The following is a 13,131-nucleotide window of genomic DNA, read 5'->3' as shown; positions in this document are numbered from 1 at the left end:
ATTATCCTCCGAGTAAAGTCAGACAGGCTGTTGACAAGGGAAACACGTGCGCTGTCTAGCTAGATGTCAGAATGTTTTCAACAAAGTACCACTTGCAAACTTGATTCTTAGATCAACCAATCTGGGCATGGCAATAAGTCAAAGTGGGTACATTGGTTAAATGGGCATGCTCATTATAAACAGGAACTAGAAATGGAGAAGTCAAGGGGAAACCAAACAAGAATACAACAGTTAAAGCATGCAGGAAAGACAAAGGCAGCAATATGAGAGCAAGTTAATGTTGTAGTAAAAAGATTTAGAATTTTTCCCTGCTATTTGTGGAGAGAATGCAGTTTCATTCATAAATCAGGAGTGAGACAATCAATCATGACGCTACAGTGGTTAAGCAACCAAATGGCTAAAGTGTTGTTAGGTTAATATTACAGAAAAAAGTTTGGGCAGGAAGTAAGGGGGACATTAAAATATAGCTAATAAGAAAAGCAGGTTGGAGTATTCAAATATTTACTAATCAGCAGGTTTAGAGATATCTAATTGTGGGGTCTATGGGAGTGAACTAAGGATTTCACTGAACCACTTCAGTTACTTCCAGAAAGAAATGGGGAGCAATTTAGCTTTTACTCCTATAAAAATTGAGTACAAAGGAACTACATCACTGAACCATTAAAGTCACAAGTTCTGCACCAATTTAGGAAGTATCATTAAACTCAGCTTTACCTCACCCACGTGGCGTATACACTATATTTCCAATTTTTGTCACTAATTGGAAAACTCCTATGCCACCACATTGCGCCTTACTCCCAAAGGTCCTCCATCATCACTGCCATATGTGGGCACAGCCGCTTCTGCCCCACTCCCCCTTTGCCCCTATCCTGTTTGCTGACTCCTGTACTTTCCTCCCAATCCACATCTCACAAGCTGCGTATCCATGCCAAGGCTGAAGTAAACCCTGGTGAGCTCTAGCCATCCTGAGTGGGACCCCTGTAATGCTGTAGCTGCCAAGGAGAGGAGCAGCTCCTTCCCCCAACTGTCAGATCGGAGCTGAGGCAGTATTCTCTACCCAGGATTTTGCACCAATTCTGAGGGAGACAGAGGCCAGGACCCCTCAGAGACACCTTGGTGGAGATCTAGACAGAGTTCATGCTCTGAGGTCCGAGAGCTCCCCCTCACAAAACATTCAGACACTGGCACTGTAAGCAAAGCCAAATATCTGAATTTCTTTGCATCTGGAGACCAAACCGGTGTATAGGTTATTCCCAGGCTTCTTTGCTTTTCAGATATATCAACTGCACTGAAGAAAGTAAGGCAAATTTCTGGTTGTTCTAGATTTGTCATCTGCTATCTAGCTGACAACACTTGGAGTGCCAGGTACTGTTCCCTGAAAGAGTTCTTGATTTGAATGTGCAACCCTTACAGGTTGTTTCTCATATAGTTTTGAGGTAGCCAGCTATGTCTGTGTGTAACAAGAGAATGAAATAGTATTTCCCCCATCCTCCGTGGAGTCCCTGATATTTTGGAAGCCATTACTGAAATAACATACCTTTTCTGTTTGTATGTCAACATTGCTTCTGCAATAGGCAACTGGTGTGCACAGTTTGCCCCGGCTATATACTGGGTTATTCTGGAGACAATATCTGGTGTTTCCTGAACTGCAATAGAATGAAAAAAAAGACAGGAGCAGAGTAAGGACTATTCTTCACTAATGGAAACTGCAAAATGTCACCAGCAATTTAAATCATGCAAGATCAACCAGAGCAAGAAAGAAAAAGAGGGGATGCTGTCAAGTCACTTGGTCAAGAATTGGGTAATAAAAAGAGGGACTCAAATTCAGAAAAAGACATTTCAAAACAAGGTGCCAAACAGAACAGACAGCAAGAAAGACTAAAGATCAATGCCATATGCTCCTACCCAAGAGTAGGAGAAGAGAGGAGAGGCACCGCTGCTTAGCAACATGAGAGTTTCTCTAATCCTCAGAGCTGAGTGCATTATTTCTGCTAAGGCAATGAACTCAGGAGAAGGAGAACAAGGGGTCACTTGCAATGTGGTGTAAGGCTCTAACCACAAGGAGACGCAGTATCTGCCTTCTGAAAAAAACCAAAATGCTGATTCCCCTCACAGAAGAACAGACGGCAAAACCAGTGTTTTGGCAGAGGTGGTCGTGGTTCTATGGTGAAGGCTGAATTGAGTTTTGCATTTAACACAGGAATTCGGCCTCTTATGTATGAAGAGTACCAAGTATTCTCCTCAAAACGTACAGCACCACTTTTTGAGCACAGAATGGGTTTTCTGAGAATTCACAAGCAAACCTATTAGTTTAAGCATTAAAAAATAATTTACGATGGGTCTTACAGAGTGCTAAATTTTTTGTTCTGAATGTTATTAATGGAAATAATGCAAAATTCATACTTCCCATATGTTAAAACTCACTGAAGTTGTGTGCATTGGCTACATTTGAAGAAGTCTTAACAATTCATGTTTATTTTTTGTTATTCTTCATAAACTTTCTTCCGAGAAGTTCACAAAACTGCCGTCTTCCAAAATGGCTGTCATCTCCTTATGTTCTCAATGGGACTGAGAACCATGAACTAGGATGCCCTCTTCTGGCTTGGCCATCACCAATCATGGTTTCCAGTGAAGATGATCTTCACTGAAGGCTTCACTCCCATTTGGTGGCCAATTCAAAAGACAGTATTTATCAACAGAGGGCACCTGTGGCCCAAATCCCATTGCAGGAAATGGCAAACATTTGAAAAAAAGGTAGTTCTTGAATTTCTCTGAGGAATATCATTCTTCAGCCATTGGAGAAACTTTCAGTTATGAAAAACAGCAAAAAAAACTTTATTCCTAAAAAAAATCTTCAGACATGGCCTATGCTTATAAAGCACTGAGTAGAATTTTCTGGAGAAAACGGATTTTGTTTAAATAAATTACAAGCCTTTGAAAATTCCACTCTACATGTAAAGCACAATTTTATGCAAAGTTCTCTCTGCCTCTGTCTGTGAAATGCACAGCTATGCAAAGGCATGCTGCATGTGCTTATCCATTACAAGATCACGTTTTCTTCTTCAACCTTGAAGTAACGCATGTGCCACTACACGTGTCTGTGCATGCCAGATAAATGGGGTTCATTATAAGGAAAAACATTGTAAGTTCTTACACAGACATAAAGAAAAAGTGTTACAGGTATATAGCTCACTTAAATTTGGAGGTACGCCAGTCTCACTAGCAACTTATCCAGTGCTGCTGGTTGAAGAGAAAAATCTGTGTGGCTTTGGACTATAATACATACGGTATGGAAGATATCAGTTGTAACTTTGTTGGTGTTGCAAGGAGAGTTTCTAAGCTTTATTTTTATCCAACAGCCACCAACTTGATAGAAAAAAGCTATTCTGAATTTATGTGCTTCCTCAGACAAATTTTTTTCTTAGACAAACTCTAGAACAATGATACAAACTAATCAAAACTGACTTTTCCCAATCCAAGAACTTCAGCATTTTCTCCCTAAAAGTTAACTCTTTGCAGCCTATGACCAACGACTTTTGTAGATGCCGAAACAAAACTGAATACTGGACAATTCAGAAAATAGAGTTCAAATAAAACATTTGGGAAAGTGCATTGGTATGGAATGAATGGTTTTTAAAAAGTCTGCCATGCAAAACTTTATATATGTAGCTTTATTTGCTGAAAACCTTACATGCTAAAGCAACTGCACTGATGCTGAACTGGTTCACCCATAAGCCAGTTCCATTCTTCTCCCTCAAGACTTAAAGAAGCTAAATAAGGAAAATGCCTACACTCTTAGTTCCCAGTACCTTAACAAGTTGCTCTGCTCACTGAAGTCTCTGGACAACCTGACTTCCTAATTAACTCTTATAGCCCTGCTGAGTTCCTAACTGAGAATACAGAAAAATGCCAGGTTAGAAATATCAATGATAAAATACTTTAGAGTTTAAAAATTAAATACATCAGTGATAAGCTGAAAGTTTGTAAGCTTGTGCTTGTCAGAGTCAAGGTTGTATGTGAAGTGCGTATGGTGAATTTTTACGTCAATGTTGTCATTAACATTGATAATTAATTGTAAGAGTAATAGAAAAGAAGAAGTTGCTTCCCTATAACTGGAAGTTCTTCTAGATGTGTGCTCCCTATTTGTGTTCCAAACACAAGTGCACATGCACACCATACACTAAGTTGTAAGATTTCTGTAGCAGTGTTGATCAACTCACATATGCATCACACATAGCCTCGTGGCGCAAGCAAGGTTATATGAGGCTGCACGGGACGACACTCCCTGAGTCATCCTCTTATTGACAACCATAGCAGAGGGGATGGAGAGTGGGTATTGGAATACAAATAGTGACCACAAATCTCAAAGAACCTCCAGTTACAGGTAGATAACCTCCTCTTTTTCTTCTTTGAGTGATGGGCCCTATATGTATTCCAAGCAAGTGTGAGTAACAAGCAATGATCAGTCCGGAGGGGGGTGTGAGGATGCAAGAGGTATCGCAGTCTGAAGGACGGCGCAACCCACAGCCGTATCAGCCGCCACTCCCGGGTTATGGCATAGTGGATGGTGAAAGGTGTGCACAGAATGCCACATTGACACTCAAGTGGATGTCATGCCAGGATACATCCACCAGGGAGGCGGAAGCAGCCGCTTGCACCCACGTTGACTGTACCGTAATCCAGCCAGGCATTTTCAGATGCATGCTGAGACCCATTTCAAGATGTGCTGGGAGGAGAGGGCTTGGCCCCAGGATCTGTTCGCAATGGCAACAAAGAGGTGTGGAGATACTCCAGGATGGCAGGATGGCGATGGCATCAAGGGGCAGGTGATGGTGCTGAGCCCAGGAGGTGAAACTGTGTAGGACGCTCTGGTGGAGGCCTGCCTCCTTTGCATAAGGATGTGTCATACTGGTGTCAAACAGACTGTCTCTGCATGAACCCCATCCAAAAAAACAGGCTATGAGACGAAAGGGGCCAAGGTTGGGGTGACAGACACTGCCCCGGTCCTGGGTGAGGAGGTCTGGGAGCATGGATAGAGCCTTAGGAGATCCAGAAACCAAAACTGACTGGGCCAGAATGGGGCAATTAAAATAATCGTGACCTGAGGTCTTGTCAGATCCTAGGGGTTACAGTGGACAAGAAGCTGGATATGAGTCAACAGTGTGCCCTTGTTGACAAGAAGGCTAATGGCATTTTGGGCTGAATAAGTAGGAGCATTGCCAGTAGATCAAGGGACATGATCATTCCCCTTTATTCGGCATTGGTGAGGCCTCATCTGAAGTACTGTATCCAGTTTTGGGCCCCACACTACAAGAAGGATGTGGAAAAACTGGAAAGAGTCCAGCAGAGAAAAACCAAAATGATTAGGGGGCTGGAGCACATGATTTATGAGGAGAGGCTGAGGGAACTGGGATTGTTTAGTCTGCAGAAGAGAAGAATGAGGGGGGATTTGATAGCTGCTTTCAACTATCTGAAAGGAGGTTCAGAGAGGATGGATCTAGACTGTTCTCAGTGGTAGCAGATGACAGAACAAGGAGTAGTGGCCTCAAGTTGCAGTGGGGAGGTTTACGTTGGATATTAGGAAAAACTTTTTCACTAGGAGGATGGTGAAGCGCTGGAATGGGTTACGTAGGGAGATGGTGGAATCTCCTTCCTTAGAGATTTTTAAGGTCAGTCTTGACAAAGCCCTGGTTGGGATGATTTAGTTGGGGATTGGTCCTGCTTTGAGCAGGGGGTTGGACTAGATGACCTCCTGAGGTCCCTTCCAACCCTGATATTTTATGATTCTATGATCTTCTGTAGGACCTGGGGAAGGAGGGGAATGGGGGTGGAAGGCAGGAGTTTGCTGCAGCAAGGCAGGAGGAGAGCATTGTCTTGGGAACAAGAGTCCATGGCCCCCAGGGAATAGTAAAGGGGGAACTTCGCAGCAAGATGGGCTTCCCCGAGGCAATAAAGGCAAGGGTGGTGCTCATTGCTGACTGAGAATGAGCGAGGGCAAAGCACAGTTCTTGAACCCCAGAACATAGGGCATAATCCCCCAGAGAAATGGGGGGAGGGGGCAGAGACCAGGCCCCAAACGGGCAAGGGTGAGACAAACTACACTAACAGTAACAAACTGTAGAAGATAACAGAAAACTATATGAATTTGACCATGGAGCGGTAAGAAGAAACTACAGTGGTGTCATCCTGCACTGCCTCATATAACCACGTCTGCACCATGTGCGGGCCTACAGACACTGATACAGAAATCTCACTTGTGTTTGGAATACAAACAGTACTCCTGAGGACATTCTGCACCAAAACGTTAAAAATTCTGCACCAAAAAAGAAAAATTCTGCAAGTTTTGTTTGTCAATAAGTAAATGCAGAGGCTCTAGTATGGCAGTGGGGAGCACAGGCCACTGGCTTCCTGAAGGTGGGAGATCACCCTACAGCTCCATTCCCCCAGGGACACAGACTCAGTGGTGAGGCTGCACCCGACCCAGACAGCTCAAGGCCTGGGCCTGCCCCAGGAACACCCTAGGGCCCTGCTCCTCTGCACCAAATATGGGGCAGGCAGGATCCAAATGTGGAGAGGCTGAGTGTGGGGGAATCCAGGTGTGGGGTGAGAGGATTCTGTGTGGGACAATCTGAGTGCTGGCAGCTCAGTGGTGGGTCTAGATGTAGGAGGATCTGGTTGCAAAAAAGCCGCCGGGGACGGGGGTGTTCCAGGTGCAGGGGCAATGGGACTCTTAAAGGGGCTTTCAGGTGAAGGTGGTTGGGGCTCAGCAGAGAGGTCTATGTCTGGGGGTCTCAGTGGGGAGTTCGTGCTGAGGGAGTGGGGCTTGGTGGAGGTCTGGGTGCAGCTAGCTGGAGGTCAGTGGCATGGGGGTCTGAATGTGGAGGCTCATGGTGGTGCAGGAGGTAGGGCATCAGGATGGGGGTTTGAGTGCAGGGAGCTCCGTGGAGGGTGGTAGGCTGCAGGAGTAGGGATCCGGAGGCAGGGGCTGAGGTTCAGTGGGGTGGGGTTCAGGTATGGAGGGCTAGGGGGGTTCTGGATGTACCCCGTGAGACTTGGCAGGGGTGTCTGGGTATGGATGCACGAGGGTTGGGTGGATGGGGAAGCAGCTCACTGTACCGTGACCCCTCCCCCACAGCTGAGTAGTGATAGGGGCAGGAGGGAGGGGAGGATGCTGAGCTTTCTGCAGCTTGGAGAAGTTTCTGGGGGCGAGTCTGACACAGCCCCAGACATTCCTTGCAGAGGAAGAGGAAGTCCTATCTTTTCCTGCCTCCAGCCCAGCTGGGACTAGCAGCTGATCCCAGCTCAAGGTAGGAGCCACTAACTGGAGTGCCCTCAGCCCTGCAGTGATTTACCTCTCCGCCAGCTGCTCCCCATGCCTGAAATGATGTACCTGCTCTGCTAAGGAGTGGTGCATGACTGTTCTTGCAGTTTCCCTTTGCTTCCCTGTCAGAAAGTCTTTTCTCTGCCGGAAAGCAAAGAACTCTGTGGGGGACATGAATTCTGCCACGCGCTGTGGGGCAGAATTCCCTCAGGAGTAAAAAAGGGAACCATCATTTGAAACAGAAATGTAAGTTACCTTCACCCGTCATCTTTATATTGTAACAAAGTAACTAAATTCGAAAGTGATAACTCGGATTAGGGTTCGTGTGGACGGAAATCGACATTATTGGCCTCCTAGAGGTATCCCACAGTGCACCACTGACCGCTCTGGTCCGCAATCCGAACTCGGATGCGGAGTGCCGGTAAACAGGAAAAGCCCCGAGACCTTTAGAATGACATTTCCTGCTTTCACGTGTCCAGCTCTGATCAGCACGGGGCGATGCAGTTTCAAATGCAAAGTAGCTCCTGCATTGAACTTACGGAGATATAGATCTGATCGCTGTATGGTGAGACAAATCTGTTTATCAGAGCTCCGTTAAAGAACAGGAAATGCCAAGCATTTGAAAAATAAACTCCGGATACACAGCAGTGCGTGACAACCGTAACGGAGCCAGAGACTCAAACGGATGCTCATGGAGGAGGGAGGGGGTAATGAGGACTACACTATCACTCTCCACAGCAGTCTCTGAAAAACTATTTGCATTCTTGGCTGAGCGCCCAATGTCTGTAGCTTAATACACGGTGTCTTGCGGGTTCACGAACAGCTCGTCAGTCTCTTCCCCCCCAGCACGTGAAAGAGAAGTAAAATAAATAATTCCTTGAGTACTGTAAATGTCACCCTCTGTGTACTGAATGCTGCTGGCAGAGGAGTACGCGAGGTGTTGACACGGTCAGGATACCATTTGTGATCTCAGGGTCCATGATTGCTGTGCTATGGCGTTTGCTCAATGCACTCCGGGAAAAAAGGCGGCCAAAGGGTTGTCTGCTGCCTTCACAAGGGAGGGGTGAGGCTGTACCCAGCACCACCGGGCAATGATTTTCTGCCCCATCAGGCACTGTGCTCTCAACCCGGAAGTGGGAACTATGGGATAAACTGAGGAACAGCTACCCACAGTGCACCGCTCCTGAAATCGATGGTAGCTTTGGACCATGGACGCAAACAATCGATTTCGTGATCCCACTGTGGACGCGCTAAACCGATTTTATTAGATCTGTTTTGTAATATCGGTTTAAGCTAATTCGAAATAATCGTGCAGTGTAGACGTACCCTAAGATGCCACAGGACTCTGTCGCTTATTCTTCTGTAGTTTGTCAGAGTTATAACTTGAATATAACTACAATGAGAACTTTGGCTTGGAATGATAAAATTCTATCTTGATGACTTACAGAACTATTTGGCAAATGAATGTTATATACAAGAATAAAAATGATGATGAGACCCTAGAAGTGAGTGTCAGGTTGTAGAAAAATGATATGGTATTTTAGGAACAGTATGTGATTGTGTAATGAAAGGCTCTCTCACAATACACATACACAAAGGGACAGAATTCAGGTCGCCAATGCATGGATCTACACAGTGCGTGCATTCCGTTTGTCTAAATAACTTATGTAACCTGAATGAGAATGGCAGAGTATTGTTTATAGTCTACTCTGCTTCTGAGGGAAGAAACTGTTAAGCAAAGCAAAGTAGTAAAAAAAAAAAAAAAAAAATATGCATTATACATCTGGTCCCACATGATCTTGTTAGGAAAGCTCCCTAGTAAAGTGACCCATTCATATTTTCTGCTGGTTGAACTGCTTGAGAACAGAATGGGAAATAGTCGCTGATTTGACACTGGCTGGTTCTCATTCAGATTGGGTCAGCTACAAAGGGTGTCTTTCACTGGAACAGATGCTTTCAGCAGGCTTCAGAAATAGGATTATTCTCGCATGCAACGGATATTATCGACTTTGAGACAACATGAAAAAAGAAGAGCTCTGCGTAAGGCCGAAAGCTCGTCTGTCTCACCAACAGAAGTCAGTCCATTAAAAGATATTACCTCCCTCATCATGTGTCTCTAAAATTATTTAGATTAGTCAAAACTGCAGAGGATTTGAGGAACTCTTGAAAGACCTAAGAGCTATTAGGAGTAGTTAGCTAAAGTGATGAGGAAGACCCATGGACAAAAAAACAACCAACCAAGATCTGGGGAAAAATACAGAAATCCTGAGAAAGGCAGTGAATCTCTTGAAGCAGCAGTGGAAGACCACAAAGAATGACATTTAAAGACTGCAAAAAAGAGTCAGCATCTGAAAAAGCAATATGGAATTGGGGAGCTGTGGGAAGACAGTGAAATTCTCTAAGCTCTTAGATTTGTAGCTCTTGCATTTATTTGCAATTTTCTAACATTACTAACTCATTCAAGCTGTTTGCTCCATGCACCCCAAAAATTAAAACAGGCTCTTACCACTGGTCTGTGCTTCAAGTTTATTAAACAAATCTCTCCAGGCTAAGTCTTGGAAGAAGTTGTTGTACCTGTAATCTACAGAGCCTAGGTACTTCGCCACTGGATGAGAACCTAAGAGGAGAGAAAAATAAGCCAGTTGCTCCAAATGCTGAACGCACTGACAGTATTAGGCTTGGTCTACGCTAAACAGTTAGGTTGACCCAGCTATGTTGTGCAGGGGTCAGAAAAATCCACCTGAGCAAGGCTGGTAAGCCGATCAAAATCCCCATGTAAGTAGCACTCTGCCAGTGGAAGAATTCTTCCATTGACCCATCCAGGGAGGTGGATTACCTGTGCCAATGGGAGAACCCCTCCCGCCTGCATATATAGTGTCTGCTGTGCCGCTGGAGCATTTCAAGTGTAGAAAAGCCCTTAGTATAGAAAGAATTTAAGCTCAACACAAAATTATCTAGATGCTCCATTAGGATGTTTTCAATTGCAACAAAACAATTTAGGCCAAAGTTTTCAGACTTGTGTGTTTAAAGTTAGGATCCTAGACAAAAGTGGCCTGCTTTCAGGAGTGATGAGCATCTGCAGCTCGCACTGACTTCAACACAGAAGCACAGCCACACAGGTTTCTCCCCAGCTATGAATTTCTTGGCATTTTAGCTAATGATGCCCATCAGGCAGCTATTGTACAGAAATATTCATATTCTTCAGCTGAAGAGAAATAAATAACCATACAGTGGAGACGCAAATTAGATATCTAGAGCCAATCACAATGCAGACAGATCCCCACATGGGAGTTGTTCCCTCAATAACCAAGCTGTGGCGATGCAAGTCCCTCTGTTCCAATTGTGTAGTAAAATCCCTACTACTCAGGTCAAACATTCTTAGTACAGGAGCCAAACTGTTTCCCAGCATCAGAGACACTCCTTCAGTTTGACTCCCTTGAGCAGACCTAAACATTCTAAAGTGTAAACAAAAGCAAAAGTAAGAGACTGAAGAAAACAAGGACTGAGAAACTGCTGAGGAGAAAGACACTTGTAAAATAGTGAGACCACATGCATCTGACGAAGTGGGTATTCACCCACGAAAGCTCATGCTCCAATACGTCTGTTAGTCTATAACGTGCCACAGGACTCTTTGTAGCTCTTCTGTTGTGGCTCAACTCCTACTCCCGCTTTAGTCAAAGGGAATTTTGCAAATTACTTTAACAGCAGCATGTGCATCAGATCCTTCCTTCCACTCTGCAGGTCACCAGGGCTCTTGCCCTCAAAACAGCTGTAATATGGTCTGTGTTTGAATTCAGAGAAGACACCCTCTTCTCTAAATTCTGTTCTAACTCATATCACATCTGTTCCAAAACAAGGAGGGTGCAATTTAATTCAACCCAGAAAAATCTCAGGTTTTTTACCCGGGGGGGGAGCGGGGGGCCAGAGAGGTGGAAGGCAATGAAAAAAAATTCAAGGTTTTATTAATGAGACGTGAAATGTAAACAGAGTTGGCAAAGAAAAGCTTGCAGTTCTACCAGAGTGTCCACCCACATACTTGCTAAATGTGTCCCAAGACAATTAACTAGTTAGCCTACTGCTCTAATCAGTCATTAAATACACACTTTTATCAGCGTATTTGCTTTTTCAGCTTTACTGAAAAGCTTTACAAAGCTTTACAACATTCAGATTTGCATGGTCAGAGAAAGGGTTGACTGACACAGAGCTGGCTGAGGAGGTGGTCAAGGCATTTAAAAACTACATTCTGGAGTTAACAATTCTGACTCCTGAGGTGTCGGAAATCTTCTACCATTTTGAGATGGGCTTTCACAGCTTCCTCCAACACCAGATTAGTGACCGAAATCTGGATACTCAATTTTTAACGCTAGAGGCAGCCAGAACTCAGGATTATGCCTTCCATCAGCCGCATTCTAGCCTATACTGTTCTGTACTCAATATTTTCTGTATTTGCAATTAGTCGTGTTGGCCAAGTAATGGAAAGGTTCCATAACTTCTCCAAATCTCTCGATTTTATCCTTGTGTGCTTCCAATTCTTTAAATAGCTACCCACATTTCCACTGGGACTGTAACATTTGTGTCACGAGCCTATAATCTGCCAAAGTTCCCCGAAATTCACCTCCAATTGTAATGCCACTCTGTAGTATCCCTTGTGTAAAAAGCATACCATGTTTCCAGTCAAAATCCAACTTGTACCAGTGCAAGTTTCAACACATCTATATTGTTGAATGCAAACAGAAGAACTTTCCTAGTTAACTGCTTTTCTTTGGAAGCTGGGACATTAAATCTTTTCTGGACAACCAAACAGAAGGCTGCCGGTGGCTGCAAAATAATTTCTCAACATGTCAAGCACAATAAACTTTAGGACTATGCTACATGTTACTTCTTTCTCAATGAATTTTAAATAGTGTTTTGAATACCCTTACACCAGGAATTAGGGGCAGAGGATGAATTCCTTTGAGTTTGTAAAGCAAACAGCACAAGATGGATGTTATGGAAACCAGTAATAAAAATGAATGCTTTGAGATGTTCTCTCCTTTGTTATTCTGAAAAAATGATGAAGGTCTTCTTGTCATACTTTTCTCTGCATTCCTGGAGGGTATCTTCAGTCATTTGGACACAATATGGTCTTTTCAGTCCTAGAATCAATGGCATTATGCAGGAAAGTATTTTTCCTATGTGGACATTCACAGCCACAATAGGACAATTTCTAACCTTCAACCAACCATCTTGCATTAATATCAATGTAATTTTTTTTCCCTCTTCTTTTTTCTTTCATTTTTTTTTACATGCAGCATCTAGCAGTGAATCTGTGAGCATAAGTCTCTTTGAAGGAGACTATTCACTACAAAATGATTCCATTATTTATTTCAGTTGTTCATTCTGCTCTACATCAAAAACAATGTTACCAGCATAAAAAAGGTTGTAACTTTCTATGAGGGTCAAGTCTTTGTCTTTCAGTTGTTTTCATGGCACAACCAATGCTTGATCTTCAGCATTTTTTGGCTCCTGAATGAAGTTGATGCTGAAGAGCTGATGGAAAGTTGGGAACTGGTGCTTAAACAGAGTTGGTTGGGTGTTTTTCAATTAAATGTCTGTTGTTGGAAAACACTGCTCCATCAAAATAAACTGTTCACAGGAGAAGGTCTGTATCAACAGATTTCCCATATCAAAAACATTTTGAAGTTCTCAGAACATCCCATTTCATCATTTTCAAACCTCAAATGTTCCCAGACTTTTCCACTTTAGAACTGGAAGTTAATTTATAGTAAACAAATTAAAAAGAAGTTGAAATAAAAAAACAAGCTGTTTTG

At 43.6% G+C, this 13,131-nt stretch overlaps 1 protein-coding gene across 3 annotated transcripts in view; it reads right to left on the bottom strand.

Annotated features, from left to right (window-relative positions):
* The window catches only part of PACS2 (phosphofurin acidic cluster sorting protein 2), a 162,116-nt gene that overhangs the window by 42,983 nt on the left and 106,002 nt on the right, over positions 1–13,131 (bottom strand). For all 3 annotated transcript variants that reach the window (XM_032778310.2, XM_032778311.2, XM_032778314.2), the window contains 2 exons: positions 9,828–9,938; positions 1,538–1,646 (listed from right to left, as the gene is read on the bottom strand). In XM_032778310.2, coding sequence (XP_032634201.1) covers positions 1,538–1,646; positions 9,828–9,938 — 220 coding nt within the window. The remainder of the gene's footprint in view (positions 1–1,537; positions 1,647–9,827; positions 9,939–13,131) is intronic.

The sequence above is a fragment of the Chelonoidis abingdonii genome, chromosome 7, assembly GCF_003597395.2.
Source record: "Chelonoidis abingdonii isolate Lonesome George chromosome 7, CheloAbing_2.0, whole genome shotgun sequence".
Lineage (NCBI taxonomy): Eukaryota > Metazoa > Chordata > Testudines > Testudinidae > Chelonoidis > Chelonoidis abingdonii.
Note: the sequence above shows the minus strand (reverse complement) of the source record. Positions and strands in the feature narration are given on the sequence as shown.